The 20,687-nt window shown below is 48.0% G+C and overlaps 2 protein-coding genes and 1 long non-coding RNA gene across 5 annotated transcripts in view; 2 read left to right on the top strand and 1 right to left on the bottom strand.

The window, feature by feature from the left end:
* The window catches only part of TMEM11 (transmembrane protein 11), a 2,856-nt gene extending 797 nt beyond the window's left edge, over positions 1 to 2,059 (top strand). The window contains 2 exon segments of the mRNA XM_017734284.1: positions 84 to 220; positions 1,126 to 2,059. Coding sequence (XP_017589773.1) covers positions 84 to 220; positions 1,126 to 1,642 — 654 coding nt within the window. The 3' untranslated portion in view covers positions 1,643 to 2,059.
* A 3,499-nt stretch (positions 2,060 to 5,558) lies between these two features.
* On the bottom strand, positions 5,559 to 16,117 carry DHRS7B (dehydrogenase/reductase 7B). Of its 2 annotated transcripts, none has more exons than XM_017734081.1 (7): positions 15,818 to 16,117; positions 11,295 to 11,470; positions 9,696 to 9,811; positions 8,823 to 9,033; positions 8,119 to 8,211; positions 6,660 to 6,812; positions 5,559 to 6,317 (listed from the first exon to the last, which is right to left on the bottom strand). In XM_017734081.1, exons 1-7 carry the CDS (start codon positions 16,027 to 16,029, stop codon positions 6,112 to 6,114), a joined length of 1,167 nt encoding a protein of 388 aa, XP_017589570.1. In that variant the 5' UTR covers positions 16,030 to 16,117; the 3' UTR covers positions 5,559 to 6,111. The 2 variants fall into 2 exon arrangements, with proteins under 2 accessions (XP_017589570.1, XP_008631667.1); XM_008633445.2 differs by lacking the exon at positions 15,818 to 16,117 and adding an exon at positions 14,739 to 15,705.
* LOC108446698 overlaps positions 6,270 to 20,687 on the top strand; it is a 17,836-nt gene continuing 3,418 nt past the window's right edge. The window contains exons 1-3 of one of the 2 annotated variants that reach the window (XR_001861987.1): positions 6,270 to 6,355; positions 13,174 to 13,400; positions 13,518 to 13,619. This is a non-coding gene — a long non-coding RNA (uncharacterized LOC108446698). The remainder of the gene's footprint in view (positions 6,356 to 13,173; positions 13,401 to 13,517; positions 13,620 to 20,687) is intronic. The other variant, XR_001861986.1, reaches the window with a different exon arrangement.

The following is a 20,687-nucleotide window of genomic DNA, read 5'->3' as shown; positions in this document are numbered from 1 at the left end:
TTGTTGGGATGAGGCTGTTTTGTCTGCTGTGATTAGGTCAGATGTGTGTGATTTGTTCTCCTTCTGCTAAAGGAATCTGCTAGATATTTTTATCCTTGCGAGGCCACGTGCTCAGTTTTGCTCTGGTTAAGCACAAGTATGTCAGAAATGTTCATTTCTGCTTAGAAGGGAGGATTTTGCCTGGTTCTGATGGATAGGTTTTTACCCTTTCTCAGAGCAGGTAAACAGTCATAATCCTATTTCTTAGCAGTCTGTACGTGAATGTAGCTGCAGATAGAAGGTGATGTGGTGAAGAGGGTGGAGGGAAGGTGGAAATTGATGTGACACTAGGTAGCTGAAAGCTGCTGCTCCAATACAAATTCCCTGCATCCCCTGAGTGGGAATGTGCTCCCAGGTGAAGTGAGCAGCTCTTTCTTCACTGCTTAAGCCTGCGTGGGTTAAAAACGTATTCATGTCTTGCTTTGCTGCATCCCACTTCAGGAGAGGGAGTGAACCGTTCTGCCACAAACTGAATGCTCTGCTACCTTCTTCACCTTCCCTTTCAGCAATGTTCCTTGGCCATCCTTGTTGGATTTACCATGGATTTACTAGGCTGTGTTTAATATGGAGGACTAAATAGCAAGCTGCATCAGAAAGCAAATGTATTCATCTGGAGATGCTTCCTCTCTCCAAACCTCCCAGTGCAGCTTGTCCTCCTGATAAATGAGCTGCTTGTCTTGGTTTCTCTGAAAGCTCCGGAAGTTCGTATGGTTTGTTCAGTGATGTGTTGTGGTCACTAAGGTGTGAGTGACACTTCTGCTCTCTCCAAAGAAACTGCTTGGGTATCAGTGTGAGGAACCATTTCAGGACTGTTAAATGACCCTAGTTCTCAAATTGTTCTAGATCCTCCAAGTTAGGAAGAGGTAAGAAAAATATGTTGCCTTCTTTTGGGATGAATTATTGTACAGCAGGAGAAATCAGCTGATGTGAAATGAAGCTTGTGTTGAAAAGCTGCTGGTTGTGAAACAGAGGCAGTGACCTTGAGGGGCTGCCCTCACTTGGGGCACTTCTCTCCTCTCCCAGCCGGGTGGGTGAACAGCCTGTCCTTCAGCCCTGTAGTTTTAATTCTTCATTTCCCCTCACCAGGGTGACCTTGTCCTCCACGGACTGTTACATTGTGCACGAGATCTACAACGGGGAGAATGCTCAGGACCAGTTTGAGTACGAGCTGGAGCAGGCACTGGAAGCGCAGTACAAGTACATCGTGATCGAGCCCACGCGCATCGGGGACGAGACGGCGCGCTGGATCACCGTGGGCAACTGCCTGCACAAGACGGCCGTGCTGGCGGGCACCACCTGCCTGTTCACCCCCCTGGCACTGCCAGTCGATTATTCTCACTACATCTCCCTGCCCGCTGGAGTGCTGAGCGTGGCTTGCTGCACCCTCTATGGGATCTCTTGGCAGTTTGATCCCTGTTGCAAGTACCAGGTCGAGTACGATGCCTATAAACTTTCGCGCCTGCCCCTGCATACGCTCACCTCGTCCACTCCTGTGGTGCTGGTGAGGAAGGACGACCTGCACAGAAAGAGACTGCACAACACAATAGCACTCGCTGCCCTGGTGTACTGTGTAAAGAAGATCTATGAACTCTATGCTGTATGACTTCAGCAGGGAAGAGAGAAACCCACAAAGACAAGTGTATTAAGACTCCCACAGTAACATTTTGTTTTTCCTCTTTGAGAAGCGGTGGAGACTGGCAAGGATTTGGTTTAATAGAGCTGTTATTTTTCAAATAACACATCACTGGTGCACCAAGGTTTTTCAGTTCTTCGTTACTCTTGAGATGTGGATGTGTGGTGACTTGAGATCTGTATGTTAGGCCAGGGGAGTCCAATCCAGCAGCAGAATGTCGATGAAAGAAAGCAATAGAAAGAAGGGGTGTGAGAGCTGCTTTTTTTCTTTTTTTTTTTTTTTTTTTTTTTTTTTTTTTTTTTGGAAACATTTAAGTATATTGTTTAATTGTATTACACAGAACCAGCCAGAAGTTATCATTGACCATTAAAGGATGAGAATTTCAAATGCTTTTGCTCTCGTCACTGTTATCATAGTCCCCTTTGCTGGTGTGGTTCCAGGGGGTCGAGGCTTTAGACCTGCTCACACACACACCTGACACTCCTCTTGTCCAGTGCATGTGGCAGCAGCATCTGTGTTACAGCAGGCATCTGCTGAAGGAATAGCTGCAGGGTGTCACTTCCCCTCTTGCTTGGCTAGTTGTGTTTCTTGGAAGAGGTTTTACCAACTTTATACCTTTTTGGTAATTGCTAAACATTGATGGATGGGGATAAAGGTGTCCCAGTCCTCTGCTGCCCTGCACCTCCAACCATGACTCCTCTGCACGACAGAGATACCACTCTGACTTTCCAGCTACATTCTGCTCAGTTCTTGTACGAGTTCTTCCTAAGGTGGATACATCTCCTCTTAAAATGCCTTGAGCCACTTGCAGGGCTGGGGGCTGCCAAGGTGGGAGTCCACCTGTCCTACCTTTGTGCTGTGCCCTGACCACACAATTCCACTGCTTTTGCCTGGAACACAGGAGCTGCCAGCTCCTGCTGCAAGGTATCCATGTGACTGCATCTTGTAACTGTGTTACCTGAAATTTTAGAATTCAGTCCTACGCATTAAATCATATTTTAGCTTTAAATTCAAAATCTTGTTCTTAGAATGGGAAGCATTTACTGTTCTGTGAGATCTGCCAGTTACTTTTAAAAGATAGGGGCTTGCTGCCTATAATCTCCTCCCACCACATGGAGAATAGGTGTGGCTGGCGTTGGCATGGCCAGCTTGGCACAGCTTCAGGTGTTACATTGGGAATAGGAGAGCAAAGGCCTGCAGTGAGAGCTGCTTGTGCACTGCGTGCTCCCTGCTCCAGTGGGAGCAGCAGCCTGACCTTCACAGCTGAAACACTAACCTTGGCAGGGGTCAGACCCCAAATTCTGCCCTTCTGTCTTTATCTCTCCAAACTGCCATAGCAGGCACCAAGGACTCCCCCTGTCCTCGCCTCCATGGGCTGTTCTGACCACGGTTCTCACTTGTGCTTCTCTGCTTGGGCAGGTTTTGTGTGAGCAGGACACACAGCATTGGGCAAACTGGGTTTGCTGGGTGTTCTCAGCCCTCAGCAGCAGCACAGGCAGCTGTACCTGAGTGGGCTGGAGGAACTCCAGTGGCAGTGAGGCATTTCTGGGTGGCAACAGCCCTTTGTACAGAGGCTGAGCTCTCTCCCTCCAAGGTTAAAAGAAGCTGGGATCCAGAGCGTCTATTTATAGCAACAATGTACAGTTGCCTTGGCAGAGAGGAGGCAAAGAAGTGCAACCACTTCATCTTTCAGTGGTTAGGCCAGGCTGGGCAGGCTGCCCTTTCACCCTGATGTGTGTTTCCAAACCCTGCTGGATGGATTTGAAGCCAGTGGCACATCTGCCATAGCTAACACTGCTTATTGCTGCAGAAAGCCCTGAAATACCTTTGTGCTGGCCACACCAAAGGTCTTCCTGCTGTTTTTTTACTCAATGCAGAATAATTCTCAGGGCTGTTAGTTCCTTTTCTGCACCAAACCTCTGGGGTCCTGGTACCTTTTTGTGTTAAGCTTCCCCTCGTCTGGAATGATCACTATGGCAGGTTCCCTAAATGCATGGCTGGCATCAGAGACTTGAGTTAAAAATTAGCAAGTTTCCTGGGGTCTCCCATTGCAGGAGGAAAGGTGAAAAGTCAGCTTAGCTGTCACAATGGGTAGGTCTGATTTAAAAACACACGTGATTTCCAAGGAATCTCAGTGATAATGTAGCTAAAATGCTTTTTAACATTCTAGTTGTTAGTCAGGGCTGTAACTGTGCAAGGTGACCTGGGAGAATGAGAGGGGTCTTGAGGGGTATTTTAGTGCATGGTGAAATGGTAAAACAACTTCCAGAAATTCTCTTCCATGTGGAGTGGTGCTGTATTTGCTTTCCACTGTGCCAGTAGCTGGGAACCAACAGTGGCTGGGGACAAACCTCTCTTCAGAAGCCCCCACACTTTGCTGCCCACCCTGCCCATTGTGGACATGCTCTGGAGTGTCCAACATTCCCCTTCTCACAGAGAGGAAATTTATTTCCAAAGGGAATGTGTGCATTCTCAGCAACCTCTGCCTTGGAGCTGTAGTTCCTACAGTAACTCCCCAAACATAATTTTCCCTCAGGCCTGATGTGTTTCACCCTCAGTACCCTGGATGGGAACACAGAAATGCAAAGCAGCCCCTCCCTGGGTAGCCACAACCTGAAACACCAGAACATGGAGCAGCTGAAGGAGACTGGCAGGACCACTGCATTTCACCAAAAAATGGAGGATCTGAGCATGGGAAACACAAAAGGAAAAGCACAACTTAACACCAGCACTCCCCTTGTGGAGAGGGAGAGAAGGTAATGCCTTGCTTTCCTATCTTAACAGGAAAAAAGGTATTTATACACCTGAAAACTTCAACTTGTCAATCCAACCCCAGGCCTTTCTGTGACACAGCTGCAGCCTCAGCCACAGGGAAGGTGGCAGAGGATGGATGTCCTGACAGAGCAGCAGCATTATGATCATTAAACACATCCTGGTTCTCAGAGATCATTTATAAATCTGTAGTGGTTAAGAAAGGCTTTTGGAAGGAGAAGGTCCTGCTGAGCCTGTGCACCTGGATCAGAGTTTGTGTGACTAATCCTTGATGTGGATTCACACTGTGTAAGCTAACAGGTCCCATAAAGAGGGCTGGGATAAAGTATGTTGTTCTGCAGCTACTACTGGTACAATAGCACCTTGCAGGGGTGTAAAGAAAAACAAAACCCTTCTGCTTTCCCTTCCTCTTATGTTACCTGCTGTGAGGAGCTGGAGTAGACCAAGGGATTAATTTCATAGCAATGTAATTTCTTTGTCCTGAGATGTGCACTCCCAGGCAGGACATATGAGGCAGGGCACATGGAAAATGCTGGCAAGTGCATGGAGGTGGCAGGAGGGGGCTGGACCTTGGTTCGTACTAGTAGAATTAATTTCAATTTTAAGATTACTTCTGCCCTCTCTCTGTGCAGTAATTCCTTTTTCCTAGTGGTCCTGGTATCCCTCACATGAGGAGAAGGGATGAGGAATGGAACATGGCTCCCCTTCAGGCTGTCAGGCTCCCTAAAGCCTGTGATATGTGAACAGGCTGGTTATGATTCCCCACTGGATGTGATCCTAATTAGCATCTGTGACTGCTTTAAAGCAGATGAGAACAAAGGGTCTGTCTGCTACACTCTGCACCCTACACACATGGGTTCTTCTCTATGTGCCAGAGAGTGCCTGGCATCCACAGGATCACACCTGCTCTGTGCTGCAGGTGGCCCAGGTGCTGCTGTCACCTGTGCAGTGTGTCCAGGCAGCAGCTGCCTTGCTATGCTGTTCTACCTGTTCAGTGCTTCCCTGCATTCCTTGGGCTGGGATTCAGAGAGTGCTGCCACTGCAGAATTAACTGTCCCAATACATCAGTAGGGCACGATTCAGACAGGTAAAATGACGGCCAAATACACCCAAATTGTACATCAGTTACTTCTTTAAAAGTGGCACTGGATTGAGCTTAATTTAGCAGATGACTTGGCACGTTAACAGGAAGAGGCTCTGTGAAGTGTCCCCAGTGCAAGCAGCATGTCCTGGATTGGGCTGGAAGGAGTGGAAAGGAGACACTGATCACGAGAGCTCCCAGCTGAGGACTGTATTTCACAGGAGTGGGGAAAGCCAAGGTCTGCTCGTGTGAAGGCAGAACAGGTGGGTTTTATTTGTAGCAGGCCAGTAAAGCTGAGCATGGCTGGAGTGAGGTGAGGAGTGTTCCAGCACAGGGGCCTCCCTGGCTGCAGTGTGTTCCCCTGACCCATCCCCTGCAGTCTCAGCTCTCCCCCATTGTCCAAGCACCCTTCCTTCTCCAGCTGAGGTTTAGGCGCTGTCTTCCAGCAGTGTGGGGGAAATCACTTCCCAGTCTCCATGCACTGGTAAAGAGCATTTTGAGAAAGGATTTTTCTGCAGGAGCACCTCCAGTGATGTCCCAGCTGACTGCAGGGACTCAGCCTCTCCCTGCTCAGGTGAGCTGAGCTCTAAGAGCCCTTTGCTTTTCTCTCCTTTTTTGCTCTAGATGCCATTAAGGTGAAGAAGAGCCTGGGGCAGAGGTTCCTCAGGTAGACAGCCAGGCAGGGGGTCAGGCCAGCCACAAGCACTTCCTTCTTCTTCTGTCCCACTGCATTGAGAACCACCTGAGCCACCTCGGCCGCCGTCTGTCCCTGGGCCGTGGTCTTGTCCATAACTGCCAAGGGAAAGCTGAGTGAGCACCAGCACCAGCAGGTAAACCCTTACTGAGATATCTTTCCTAGGAATGCTCCAACTGTACATGGCTACTTGCTTTGGTTTTTACTCCACAGGTGTAAACACAGGCAGGTGTTCCTCGTGGTTGGCCCAGAAGGCAATAGTTGCTCTCTGGGGAGGCTAAATTTTGGGGCTTGCTGTTCCTACCCTGCATCCAAAGTTGGTTTTTGATCCTTCAGGGCTAACCTATGTCCCCACCAGAGGCCATGTGTTGCAAACACACTTTATAATAACTTGGTGATGTGGAGATGCTTTAGAAATAGGGCACCGAGTGGTATCTCACCTCCATAGCGAGATCCATCTGCTGTGACAGCATTGAGGGACAGGTTTGTCTGGATGTATCCAGGGCTCACAACTGTCACTTCAATGTCATACTGCTCCACCTCTGCTCGCAGACAGTCAAAGAAGGCCTGGGTAGCGTGCTTAGAGGCAGCATCTGGAAAACAGGAAAAGGACAGTGCACCAAGGAGAAGGAGCAGGGCTGAAGGAATTTTCACTTTCTGAATGGGTTTTTCACTGCAATGCAGCCACTTCTCAGCAAGAACCCAAGAGTTGTTCTCCAGCCTCTACATTTGTTTTTGTTTAGTGAATGGCAGCAACAGGTAGCAGGAGTGAGAGGCAATTTAGGAAGACAAAACGTAAACTCAAGTTGAAAACTGGCTGGGATCCTGAGCTTAATATCACAGCCCTGCCAAAGCACTCCAGAGTGAACCCAAGCTGCCTCCCACTTCTGATAAAGGAGACCCAAAGCCTTTGGAAGGCAGAGCTGGCTGCCCTGCACGTGCTGAGCACTGGGAACTTGCAGAGCAGGTTCAGGGCTTAGCTGCACATAAGGCAACACCAGATCACACAGGCAGAGCAGGGAAGCGTGGCCTAGGGCAGGATTTTCCCCTGTGAAATGGCTGAGTGACTCCTTTTGAACTGCCTGTGACTGCCACCACCACACCAGCAGCACCAAAGCCAGCTCAGCACAGGCTGCACACCCTGCAAGGACCCAGGCAAGGGCTGAGCTCCTGCTGCCAGATCCACGTGGCTCTGGGCCCTGTGCAAGCGTTCTGGGAGCTCCTCAGAACACACTTCCTGAGCAATTGGACCCACATTACCTGCAAAACCCCATGGCTCAGACATTCCAGGCTCTCCCCCATTCAGCCCCACTCCTGACCCACTGTATGCCATCACCACTGTACTTCTAGTGTTTATTTTCAGTGATTTACAGATGCTTGTGTGCCAAACACTCTCCTCTTAGTTCATCCATCTTCTAAAAGGCTTTTTTTCAGTAATCCCACCAATATTTCTTGTCATAACTGATTTAGCATGAAGAGTTTGCTGGATCAAGATTGTTTAGGCTTTTGTTCTGGCATTGTTTGTACTATGGCACTTCATAATTTATTAAAACAAAAAATTCCTTCTTTCTTAGAGGAGGTGATGCAGGCAAATGACAAGGATAAAATACCATAAAATTATCGAATTATAGTAGCTTTCAAGTGTTATAGTCAAGGACTATCAAGCTGTTTTTAAAACATATTCTCCTTCTCCAACCCTTAAAAACTTTAGGACAGGGCTAAGATTTTGTATTTGAGAGTGCTGTCAGTGGTTTGTGACCCCATTGAGGGTGATGCACAGCTCTGCCTTCCCTGCTCGCAGCCAATTCCGTGGAGAGCTAAATGTGGAAGCAGGAGCCAAGTATTTATTCAGCCTGGTGCCCCAAATATGTCTTTCCCATCTTCTGTGGAGGTACTTACATGCAGATCTGAAAGGAATGCTTATTTTGCCTTGCACGCTGCTGATGGCCACAATGTGGCCTTGTCTCCTCTTGATCATGGAGGGGAGAAGTGCTAGCAAAGGACAGAAAAGACCCATTCAGACAACAGTCCTGCCATTGCTGCTGTCAAGAATCGAAGCTTTCAGAGCACTCAGAGATGCTGAAGGGAATTACAAGATCCCTGTTCAGTGCAGGGGTTGGGACAGTGCTTGGGATGCCTGACTGAAGCTGTGTCTGGCTGGGAGGTTCACCTGTGAGGAGACTCCTTGTGGCAGCAGCTGCACAAGGGCTGCTGTGGTGGCTCTGATCTCCCATAGGCTGGGCAGCAGGACTTGCTTTTCCTGCCACCAGAACATCTTCCCATTTCCTGCAGGCTGAGCTTTCTGTGTAACCAAAGCTTCCTAGGAAAGCTGCAGCTCCACTGTAACCTCCACCAAGTTCTCCTGTCAGTGTCCTGTCAATGCAGACAGGGTAACTGGACCTCTTCCTAACTTCCTGCCAGGCTAGAGTCAGGAGATGGAACCCAGGTATCATCTCCAATGGGGTACTTCCCATCCAGTCATGCTCAAGCACCTCCTCAGGCCTGCCTCCCCTCTCACCCTGCGCTGTACCAGGTAGAAACACAAGTCAAGCTGTGCTCAGTTGTGCTGGTCTGCAGAGGCATCAGCCAAATCCATGTGGTACCTTTGGTGAGGGCTATAGGTCCAAAGTAATTTGTTTCCATCACTTTCTTATCCACATCCAGTCCTGTGTCCACGATTGTGCCTCGGAAGCTGATGCCAGCGTTGTTGATCAGGATGTCCACGTGACCCAAGGCCTTCAGGATCTCCTCAGCAGCATTTACCACAGTTTTAGTGTCCGAGAGGTCAAACAGCACAGTGTGAGGTTTGTGCGTCTGGGAATAAAGTAAAGTTAGCAAAATACAGTTCAGTGCTGGATGTGCCAGCTCATCATGGGATTCCCCAGCTCTGGAAGCACAGGAGCAGGGCCATGCAACTGTGTGCAGCAGTTCCATGTGGCAGGAATACGTGACAGAAATGGGTTGTGCTCATCTTTCTCTGCTCCTGCAGCCTGTTCCTTATACCTGAGCCTAGGAAAGGGACAAAGGAGATCTTCCACAAGTACTAAAGTTTTCTGTTGTCTTATTAAAGGAAACACATCTGAAAAAGGCAAAATGTAACCTGTGTGTTTTCTACAGAAGCCAGCAATACCTTTCTTAGCCACTGTCAGCAGGCATAGACATAAAAAAATAAAAGCCAACAGAAGGAAAGTCACTTTTCCAGATTCAGTGTATGAGGTACAGGTGTAAAGAGTCTGGGCACTCTGCCCTCATGTGCTTTCACTTCCATTTCTAGCCAAGATGCCTTATTTTTGTGGGGTTTTTACAAGGAATGACATGCCACGTACTCTTATAGCAACATCTATCCCTAACCATGGAGTTGCGTTTTTCCTATTGCTCAAGAGACCAACCCACAGGCAATTCTGTAACTTCTGTAACAACCCAAGCAGAAATCCAGGCCACGTGAGCCCACAGGCCTGTCCTTGTCCCACACTCACGTTTTTGCGGTGATTCTTCACGGCACAAAGCTCCTGCACCACCTCTTTGAGCTTCTCACTGTCTCTGCCACAGAGCACCAGCTTGGAGCCAGCTGCATGGAAAGCTTTGGCACATTCTTTGGAGGAAGCAAGGGAGAGAGAAAAGCAAGCATTTGAGTATCAGACAAAGGACAGATCCACATCAAACCTGGTGATAGCTAAAACTTGCAGGGCTCAGAGGTGGCTTTATTGCTGCTGTGTGATGGTGAGGCTGATTTACAGCGAGGTCACAGCCACATCCCACTCTCCTGGGACTGTGACAGACACATGATAGTGGTGAGGCAGCTGCTGTGCTCACAGATACTGTGCTGGTTAGACAGTTATTGTGGTGTTTACACATCCTCCCCCTCAGATGGTCAAATTTGCCTGTGCCTCTTCATTTTTGACTTGAGGCCCTTCTTAAGAGGGACCGCAGTTGCCTTGTGTGTGTTACCTAACACAGCACAGCCTGGTCTTAGGAGTTTCAATTTTAATGAACACCTCCAGAGGTTCTGGAAGCCTGGGATTTAATGGCTTCATCAAGGTGATTCTCTTCATCGGGAAAAGGCTGGAGAAGGGATGCCAGGCTATTGCCCTCCTAATTGCATGTGGATGGCAATGAACACACAGAGGTGGTCTGGTGTATTAATAACTAGGAGTGAGGGGAGTTGTAAAAGATCTTGCAAATGAGTCAATAAGGGAGGAAACTTTACTGTACAATGGTGGAAGTCTCTACACCCAACAGCACTGATGGCGCTCCAGCTGGAAGGTCTCTCCTGGAATACTAATTTCCTCTCTTCTTGATGAGAAGTACAAGATCCTTTACCACTCCCACTCTTTGGCTGTGGCAGGCAGAGAGAACCAGTTCATCTCCTTTGGCCAGTTTGTGAACACCCCTGTCCTTAGGGACAAACTCACATGCAAAGGCAGCATCAATTAAAGCTCTATTTGTTCTATAAATGTACTCATCCTAATGAAAGGCCTTGATAGCGGAGAGCACCTTGTCTTCCCTCCAAGCAGCTTTTAAAGCAATTATAGAAAGCAGAATTAGAGAATGTAGCCATTGAAGCAAAACATAAGTTTTAGTTGGAAAAAAATACTCCCTGGTGTTAATAATGCCAAGAGTCTGAATTCAGACTGGATGGATTTGTACCATGAGAGGAAAGGTACCTTAGCTTGAGGGTGAGGGACAGGGAGGAGTGCAAAGTTTGGCAGAGCAGCTGGAAGTACAACAAACATGAGTGCAGAACACCCGTTCTGGGAGGTTTTAAAGAAACAGTTTGGCTTCCTGGCTTTTTCAGGATTTAGGGGAAAGACCCCTGACAGCACAAGAACAGCATCTAATTTCTTGCTTTGATGAGCTCCACTTTATACAGGACAGTTAAAATTTTCTGTAACAAATGCTGAAGACTTTCTTGCATCCAAACCTGCACTGGCTGTGGTTATAACTCAGGTGGGAGCCACATCTCTCAAAATTCAGATCAATAGGAACTTTCAGCTCATTACTGCTTTATTCCAAGAGCTGCTCCTGCCACAACCCCCTGCTTGTCCTGCCCTTGGTGCCCTCCTTTGTGTCCATACCTTTCCCCAGGCCGGAGGTGGCCCCTGTGATCACCACCACTGCTTCCTGCAGGTAGGCTCGCATCCGCATCCACTGCAGCAGCCGGAACAGCGCGAAGATCCCCAGGCTGCCAAAAAGCAGTGGGATGATGACTGTGCTTGTGAAATCCATGAGCTTTCCTTTCTGAACTGTCTTCCTAAAGCCACAGGATGAAAGGAAAGAGATCATTTCACCATGATGAAAATGAGCAAAGGCTTGAAAACTATTTTGAAATTATTTTTCTTAACCCTGCCTTAGACAACCAGTAAACCACCAAGATACCTCTGTAGCTTTCCTCATTGCTTTATTTAGGCTTTGGAAAGTTCACATCAGTACCCAATTTTAAGCATTTAAATAGTAATGTGAACATCCCAGCAGGACACTTTGTATTGCGTCCTGTCAGCTGTCACATAACAAACTTGGGCTTAGGGATGCTGTTCCCGTGTTTTGCCCTAAATTCACCCTCTTGTACAAAGTGTATTTGGAGTGGAAGTTCCTTGGGGCTGGGATAATTCTCCACATTCTTCTGATTGTATAAAACTGCTCGGATTTCTCTAGAACAGTCAGTACCACAGTATCCACAAGCCAGAGATCAGTTACTGTGCATTATCCCAGATGGATATAAGCCAGTCTGTCTTTTGGAGGCTCCAGGTTTTCTCTCTGAGCCAGTTATTTGCTTAACACACTGAAATCTCATCCTGGAATTGGATTCTGATACCAAGGCATAGCCCTAATCTCCTTGCTAAGCCATTCCTTCACGGGAGTAGTTTATGTGACAGCTTACTACAGGGCCAAAGAGCAAGTGGGAGTTCTGTGAAAAGGCCACTAATTCTCCCTCAGTATATCCCTGAGCTTTTATCAAAGCTTGGTGAAAGAGTAAAGTTAATTACAACTCCTTCCTGGAATCTTCTGGGTCACACGTAAAGTCAAAACCAAACATCAATGTATTTTCCCTTCCCTTCTTCCTTGTGCAGGCAGAGTTTGAACTCTTGCAGTCTGAACTGCAAGACAGGCCTTTACCGGGAAGATACTGGGAAATTCTGGGCACACAGTTTGTGCTCCTTCAAACAAAAGGACAGCATGAGAAGCAGAAAACAAGAGGTAACTAAGGCAGAATTCAGTGTCATTGAGTAGGACTGAGCTTGTATGGAACTGAGGGTATGGCAGAGGCTCTGCATGCCATGGAACAGAGCTAATGTGGAAAATATCAGGCTCTTCCAGATATCCATCAGGGGCTTGGAGAGAATTCCTCAAATAGCTGCTCAGTGAACAGCTTGCTGACATAGTAGTGAACTGAATAAAGTAAGTATTTCTGGGGGTACAGCTGGAACACAATAAAATAACACATAAAGACAGCTCTAAATAAACTTGGCAAGGTCTGAAAACAAAACCATCGAGTTAGAACACAGCTCTTCTTGGGGTCCTTTGGAGCTTCCCACTCCTGAACTAACTCATGTGTGTATGAAGTCCTTCCTGGTGTGATCCACTGTGGATAATGCAGGGAGACATCCGGAACAGCAGCTCCCCCAGGCACAGGAAGCGTGCCCAGAGTGGGAAAGCAGAAACCCAAAAGGAGGATTCAGCTCAGGCCATTGCAAAGCATCTTATTCCTCCAGCCCTTTGCTGAGGGAGTGCACACAGGGTGTATTTTGTACTGGTTTGCAGCCAGGGACTGGCACAGTTGATTTGACATGAGAGAATGGATCTTCCCTGAAATAATTCCTGGGAAAGGGATGTTTTGACACAAGGCCACTGGCCTCTTCAGGCTGGATGAGAAGGTTCTCCTGACTGATTCATGCTCAGCTGGTCATTGAAAGCAGCTGCCTTCTTTATAATTCCCTTTTTTTTGCTCTCTCAAAGGTCTCTTGAGAGTCAGAACACGAGGTGTGGGCAGGAACAACAGGTGCTGTGCTGACATTGGGCTTAGAGGACATTCTGGAATAAAAAAAAAAATCTTCAGCCCACGTTTAAGCCCTTTCATTATTTCCAAAGTGGGAGCTGACAGGTGCAGTGGCACTTCCCTCATGAGGCACTGGAAAAATCTAGCCCTGCTCTGGTTCTGGTTTCAGTGAAATGCAGGTGAAAAGGTAACTGGGAAGAGGGGGCTTTCCTGACACCTCTCCTAACTAAAGCACACTGAGATCTGAAAAATATTTCCAAGTCTTTTATTGTTTTTCTTTCCTTTTTCTCCATGTTATACACAGGAACTGGGCAGATTGTCCATCTCTGTCTGAAGGCTGCAGCAAGGCAAGAATCCAGGCAACAACCTGCTTTGGCAGCTTCCAGGCTGGAGTCTGCATCAACAGGTAACTCCTCTGGGGAGGGGAAACATGGGATGGGGAAGAGAAGGAAGTGGAGCAAGAGAGAGAAGGATTTGCCAATCAGAGATGTAAATCCCTTTATATTAGGGTATGCAGATGCAGTACCTTCTTCCAAGGTGCTCAAATGGCCTCTTAAAAAAACCCCAAAACAAAATCTCAGTTCAGTCAGAGAGAGAGGAGGAGAGAGAGGAAAACCCAGCTGAATAAATTATTTGGGACAGAAGAACTTCTGTAGCACTTCAGACCTACAGCAGCAAGTTTTGCTTTGATTTCGTGACTTGCTTCTATCACAAACCCAACTTTAGGTAACGTTTTGAAGTAGCCAAAGACACTCCAGAGCAGCTAATGCTGTGTCACATTAAAAACGTGGGTGAGGAACACGTGGGTTCCACGCATCATTTGAGATGAACTGAGTATCTCAGACCTCCTGCTCAAAGGTCTGACACCCCACTACCAACTTTGTTCAGTAATTTGGGTATTCATGCTGAAAAAACCCCTGTTATTAACAGGTGATGTATATAACATCAGGTTTTCAGAATGAGAGAAGCCACTGCTCATAAAATGGTTCAAATCAAGTCCTGTAATTCCCAATTCTCCATCCCAAAAGGCAGGATTGGAACATGCAGATTGTTAGAGAGCAGAAATAACACTGATAATGTGAGCAAATACAGGTGATTGGAAACTTTTTGAAGGCTTCCCATAGAATGAATCACATTTATCCAATAAAAAAAGCCCTCCAGAACTTTCCCCCTGAAACAAAAACTGGATGTTATCCTATAAAAGCCAGGACAATGGTTTCTGAAGGAACGAGGATATTAATTAATAAGGTCAAGGGTGCACTAAAGGCAGCAAAGATGAGACCAGGTCCCAAAGAACCAAACCCCTGAAAGCTTCCCCAAACAACACTGATTCTGCAGCTCCAGGCTCCCAGAATCACATTGTCCTTTACGTGACGAGTGGCAGCAACTGGGAGGCTGCACTCCCAAATCCAAAGGTTGGGGGGATAAAAGGAAGGGAAAAAAAATCTGGTTTTCCTAAGGAAAAAAGCACAGCCCCTTTAAGCTTGAGTGAGGACTTTAGTGTGAAGAAAGCACAATGTCCTACCTGAGAAAAGGGCTCACTTGCAGTGACTCTGAGCTGGAGGCTCCCTCCGGTCCCAGAGCAGGACAGCCCCGACTTAAATTTGGAAATGGCAGCAATCCAAGCAAATGTGCCGAGTCCAGTGCCAGCTGAGCCACGGGCTGCCTCTAAAAACAAACCTTGGGAATACGGGCTCTGACCTTTCCAATGCAAGGGGGGGAATTTAACCCCCAGACTGAAAAGACAGAAGTGACCTCAAACTTCTGAAACCAATGAAACGCCTAAGGAGGAATGCAGCAAGTGACAGAGCTCCTCATTCCAAACAGGAAACGGGAGAAGGAAAACAGCAACCCAACTGCAATTCTCAAAATAAATTTGTCACCCAGGCATCACCTGAAGCATCACCTAAGGAAATTCTGTTGTATCTCAGCAGTCATTCAATGGATCCTGCCTAAGTTCTTCCATAATCGTTATGCAAAACAACAACCTCAACCCATAGTGCAGCAAGAGGGGAAAAAATATGTTTCCAGCACCCAAAAATCAGCCTGGACTTGAGAAATTATCTGGTCTTCCATCTGGTCTAGTGGAAGGTGTCCCTGTCCATGGCAGGGGGTTGAATGAGATGGGATTTAAGGTCCCTTCCAACCCAAACCAGTACAGGATTCTAATAAATCGTCTTGTCATAAATCTTCCTGCCACTTTTACTCAGTTACAAACTGTAATTCCAACCCTCCCACGCGGAAATCCTCTATTGGGGTTTGGGACAGAAACAAAGGTGGCATGATTAGAAAATTGAAACACTTGTTGTTCCAAAGAGAGCATTTTGCCCACATTTACCAAATCAAGAACCACCTAAGCCACCGTGCGGACATGACAGCTGGCTGTCTCCCTGATTTATCTACAACTACGTGTTTAATGCCAGTACCAGCGGTGAACTCTGTCCTGGAGAGCGCTGGCTGTCCCTGCGCACACCAGCGCCGCGTTCTCCTAACCTCTCCCGCATTTCCCAGACCCCCACCCCTCTCAGGGCCGCACCCGCAGCCCCCCGGCCCCTCCCGGGTGTCCCGTGTGCCCTCCTGGCCCTCCTCGGTCCCCGTCCCCACCTGGTCACCGCAGAGCCGCTGCCCTCACCTGTCCGCCCGCCTGTGCAGCCCGGCGGGGGAGCGGCGCTGCCGACCACGGGTTCCGGCCTCTCGGGATTCTCGCCCGGGGGGGGGGCCTGCCCTGGGCCCCAGAATCCCAAAATCCGAAAGGGATCAGGCTGGAAGGGACCACTATGGGGCATCTGGTTCAGCTCCCTGCTCAGCAGGGCCATCCCAGAGCACGGCACAGGGCTGCATCCACACAGCTCTGGAATATCTCCGGTGAGGGAGGCTCCACACCCTCTCCGCTCTCTGCTCAGGGCTCGGGCGCTGCATAGGGAAGTTTTTTCTCATCTCCAGGTGGAACTTCCTGGTCATCGGTTTGTGTCCGTTCCTCTTGTGCCATTACTAGACCCCACGGAGCAGATCCCGGTCTGTCTCTGAACCCTCCCTGCACATCCCGAATTCCCATCTGCGGTGGTCACTGTTTTACGTGCTCATTGCTGATTACACCGACCTAAATTCTGTCCTCTTTGGTATCTCCGCATGAAAACGGAAGATGCAGAAACAATCACAGAATAAGCTCAGTTGGAAGGGACCCACACGGGTCATCAACTCCTGGCCCTGCACAGGACACCCCCAAAATCCCACCCTGTGCCTGAGAGTGACACTGGCACAGGACAGGACTCTGTGCAAGGTGTGACTGTGAAGAATAATGGCAAATTCCTGTAGTAGGAGAAAAGAGGCATTTCTACAGAGCCTCTTTCACATCCATGACTGGGGAAAACCTGATTTCTCTGATTTTCCATGAGCTCTGTGCAGAAATGGGGCCTGAATGTGCTGCAGGTTGTGCAGCTTTAAATCCCCTCGCTCGAGTGCTGGCACTGATAAGGGCCATAGAGCGTTGCCAGGCTGGCACAAACCTGACTCCAGTGATCCCAAAGTCCAAATGTGCCAGGACTCTTGCCCTGAGGAAGGAAAGGCACAGGGAGCTTCTCCACGTCTTTGTGAAGGTGTTTGTGAGCAGCAGGCACATTTAGAGAGGCATTCAGAGATACTTAAGTGTTTTCCAAGGGCAGTTAATCCCAGATGTCTTTCCATGTGAACAGCAGCAGGATAAAGGACAGCTTTTTGCAGCAGCTCTTTGAAAGATGGTTTTATCATAAATTTTTATGATAACTTTTTTCTGCTCCTCTCTTCTAATAAGGAAAACACTGAAATTAATTCAAAGCTTCAGCGTCGGTGCATCATTAGTAAGGAATCAATATTTCAGGGAAAAAACCAGAAAATAATTCAAAATCTTCCTTAAAAAAACACATTCTGAAAGGAAGGATGATAATGCACTTTTTTGACTTCAGGGACAATATGGAAGGAAATGGAAGAATCAATAATTTTATTTACACAAATGAAATCAAAAAATCAAACCCAGAAGAAGGGTTATGTTATGGCAGCCTTCCTGGGAGCTCTAGTTGGTGCTGTCTTCTGAAAATCAGAGCTGGAAAAAGCCATTTCAGTCCTTCTTTCCCACCCAAGTGGGGCAGGAAGAGCTGTAGCCTAATGCAGCAGTTACCTGAAAGCTCTGCCCAAGCTGCTCTGGTCATTTACCTGGTATCTCCCAGGTGTTTATTTTAACAGGGAATGGTCTGTCCCCAGACTGGCAGGAGCTGGGAGAGTTGACTGAAACCAAGTGCCCAGTGAGTCACACAGCAAAGGGTCAGACTGGAGCTGCAATTGGAGAGGGAAAGTCAATGAAGTAAAGCTTGACTTTGTTGCTTTGATTGGAATTCCATTTTCTTAGGTTAATCTAATTTAATTAGCAACAAATTCACCTCTGATTTAAACCTGCTCATTGGCACATCACACACTGGATGGGGATTAGATGATTTACTTATGTCGACATGTCTTTGTTCTCAGAAACATTAGTGGAGAATCTACCCCAAATCTAGGACTGGTTTTGGAGACTGTGCAAGCCCCAGCTGGTAAATGTTGGTATAATCTAAAACCATGTTTGTTGTTTCTATTAGCACTCAAATCTCTCCTCTTTTCTTTCTCAGCCTATCTGGCCACAACTGCAAAGGGCCGGAATCCTTTTAGCATGTTAACACTTTCTTGATAAACATCCTGCTGTTCTATCACTGCTCTCTTGCAGTGCAGGAGCTCTTTTTTGAGGGGGAGAAAAGAAAAGATCTCCAAACTCAATGAACTATTTGTACTTGTGTTTGGTGACATCTGCTTTACTGCATTACTGAGTGCAGATCTGCAGCCTTTTAACCCTAGTCTCTAGGGCAGCAGTTTTGTGCCCTAGTTCTTGTGGGCTCTCATTTGTCACCTTTTTTCTCCAGGAGTACAAGATGTAGCTTCTTGCTGTAAGAAAAGCTTTGGTTGCTTACCCTAAGAGCCAAGATCTGGGCAGAAATCCCCACAGGGTAATAAAACTTCCCCAGGGAAAACATCCCTGAACTAGCTTGAACTGAGAGCTGCCAGTTTCACAGTGCCTTTGGCTGGAAGATGTAAATGTTCAAAGGGCTGTGGCATGATTAAAGATTTTCTTGTCTCAGCCTCTCATACAAGGGTGCAGACTCTCCTCCTCCCCTCCCTGCTCCCATAATTGGGTTTATAGGAGTGAATGAAAACATTCTAGGGTGGTAGGGGAAAAAAACAAGACCTGGAATGGAAAACAGAAAAATAAGGGCTTCTCAGGGCTTTTCCAATTCTTTGCCTTGCAGCTCTTTGTAGATTTGTCTGTGTCTCTTCCAGACAGTGACCCAAGAAGATGGGGCTTTTGCCCCATCTTAACTTTTGCCCCAGTTATAGTTCTGGTTTGGACCTGGGCTCTGACTCAAGGACATCGAACTCCTTTCAGAGAACTCTTTCTGGATACTTGGTCACTGTTTTTCTCAGCTCTTGTCTCTGGGAGAATTTTGCTGCAGGTTCAGTTCATTGCAGTTCAGTTTTTTTCCACCACCTGAGTATTATTTTTCTTTTCCAGCTATTTTCTATAGGGTTTGTTTGTAATTACTGTCTCCTCCAGAGCCTGCACTGCAGCATTTCCAAGCTCAGTGTGAGAACAGTGTAGACTTATTGAAACTGCATTTCTGATGTGTGATCGTGTTGCAAATCCCCAATCCTTGCAGATAACCCAAAAGCCGGGGGAGTGGGAGAGGCAGCAATATCCTCTCCTCCTGCAACTAAAGATCCCCACACTCCACAATCATTCCAGGGGAGATAGTGATGTTTTGTCACACACAGACATGGGAAAGCTGAGATACCATCTCCATACAAAGATGCTAATTGGGTCTTTTTTAATTGCTGAGGGGACAGCTCAGGCCCACTGTACAGAAATATTTCCTACCTGCAGCTTCACTGCTCTCAGGATATCCAACCCTGTCCTTCCCTGCTGCCTTCCCTTCTTGGTTTGGAGTGGGAAAAGCAAGTAAGGGCTGAGGGCTGGGCCCTCAAGAGCTGTAAAGCCACAGGCACATCTGCAGAGGAGTGGAGAGCCCACCCTTCTCGTGGGTTTTGGTGGGTCAGGAAGGAGTTAAATGACAACAGAGGGAGAGGCTGTGCTATTGTTCAGGCATCCCTGGGTCCAGGGTGGCTGATCTCTATTCCCGGATCTGCCTCTGGCTTCCTGCACGACCTTGGACTGCTCACTTACCTTTTCTTTTCCTTAGCTCCCAAACTACAACATGGAAATCCTTCTTTTCCTGTGGTGCCTCGTTCCCTGCGGGTTTCAGGGGGGCTGAGATTCTCTGGTGGGAGATAAGGGGAGGAGAGAAACGCGTTTCCATTGAGAAAGGTTTAAGGAGAGGGCAGCAATTTGGGGGCATGTTCCTGTTCGTTCAGGTCCAGCACGGGCTGTGCATATTTGGGTGATATTTGGGGGTTTTTAGCAGCAAACCTGTGGTGAAAGGCAAATGTTGGTGCAGCTGCCCAGAGCGCTGCCAGCTGCAAGGAGCCTGTTCTTCACTAGATGGTGCTTTGATCAAAGATTTGGGTAACCGCAGTTCTTTCTGCACAGAATTTCCTAATTTTTCTTCCCCAGGCTCCATTCCTGCCCCTGTTTCTGTGCTTTAACACCACGGGGGCCACTTAATGATGCTGGATATCGAACAAGGCTAATCTGTGGTACTGCAGGCTCCAAGCACCCACCAGCCCGCCGGGCTCCCGGGCTTTGGGGTTTGAAGTGTGGATCAGTGCTGCTGGGCTGTGGCAGAGAATTGAATTCTTTCCGTGTTTTCTATTCCCATAAGGAAAAGGCTTCAAAGAGCAGGTCCCCTCCCCCTCTCTGCTGGTGAAGGGCATTTAGGGAAGCTGGGAAAAAAATCCAGCCCTGACAGACGCATTTATTTAACAAATCACTGCCTTCCCCTACCTTAGCAGAAGACTGGGTGTTTTTTAAAAAGGGGATTGCTGCTTTTATATCCATCTTTGTATTCAGGAGATGGTTACCTAGCCAAGGTCATTGCTGCTGCATGCCAGGATCGAGCAGCGAGCCACCCTCCTCTTCCTTGAATGAGCACTGCTTTCAGTGGGGCTCCCCCAGGGAAAAAAAATGGGAATTAGGCTTGGATCTGGCCAGCGCAAGATCCCAAGCTGCTGCCGGGCAGAGAAATCCACAGGAACAGCGTCCCCTTTTCCAACGGCAGCAGAGGAGATGAATGAAGCTGTAATCAAACATTTCCTGTGCAGACATGCACAGGGCTGGGCTGTGCTGTGACAGCCTGTTCCTGGCACTCCAATCCGGCACACACAGGGAGAACCAGGGGCTGGGCCCCCGCCACGTCTCCCCGAGGCTGTCGCCTCCCTGGGGATGGTCCCTGCAGCCTGGTGTCCCCAGTGCCTCGGTGCCAGGCTGCTGTGCCAGTGCCCGCGGGCATCGCAGCGTTCC

This window comes from Corvus brachyrhynchos, unplaced genomic scaffold (genome assembly GCF_000691975.1).
Source record: "Corvus brachyrhynchos isolate BGI_N302 unplaced genomic scaffold, ASM69197v1 scaffold5, whole genome shotgun sequence".
Classification (NCBI taxonomy): Eukaryota; Metazoa; Chordata; class Aves; order Passeriformes; family Corvidae; genus Corvus; species Corvus brachyrhynchos.
Note: the sequence above shows the minus strand (reverse complement) of the source record. Positions and strands in the feature narration are given on the sequence as shown.

Coding starts and splice junctions, on each gene's coding strand:
- DHRS7B (XM_017734081.1), bottom strand. CDS start 16,029: ATGGCCCTGCTGAGCAGGGAGCTGAACCAGATGCCCCATAGTGGTCCC. Junction 8,212..8,822: donor ACCTATAGCCCTCACCAAAG/GTACCACATGGA, acceptor GTCCTTTGCTAG/CACTTCTCCCCTCCATGATC. Junction 6,318..6,659: donor AGATGGATCTCGCTATGGAG/GTGAGATACCAC, acceptor TTCCCTTGGCAG/TTATGGACAAGACCACGGCC.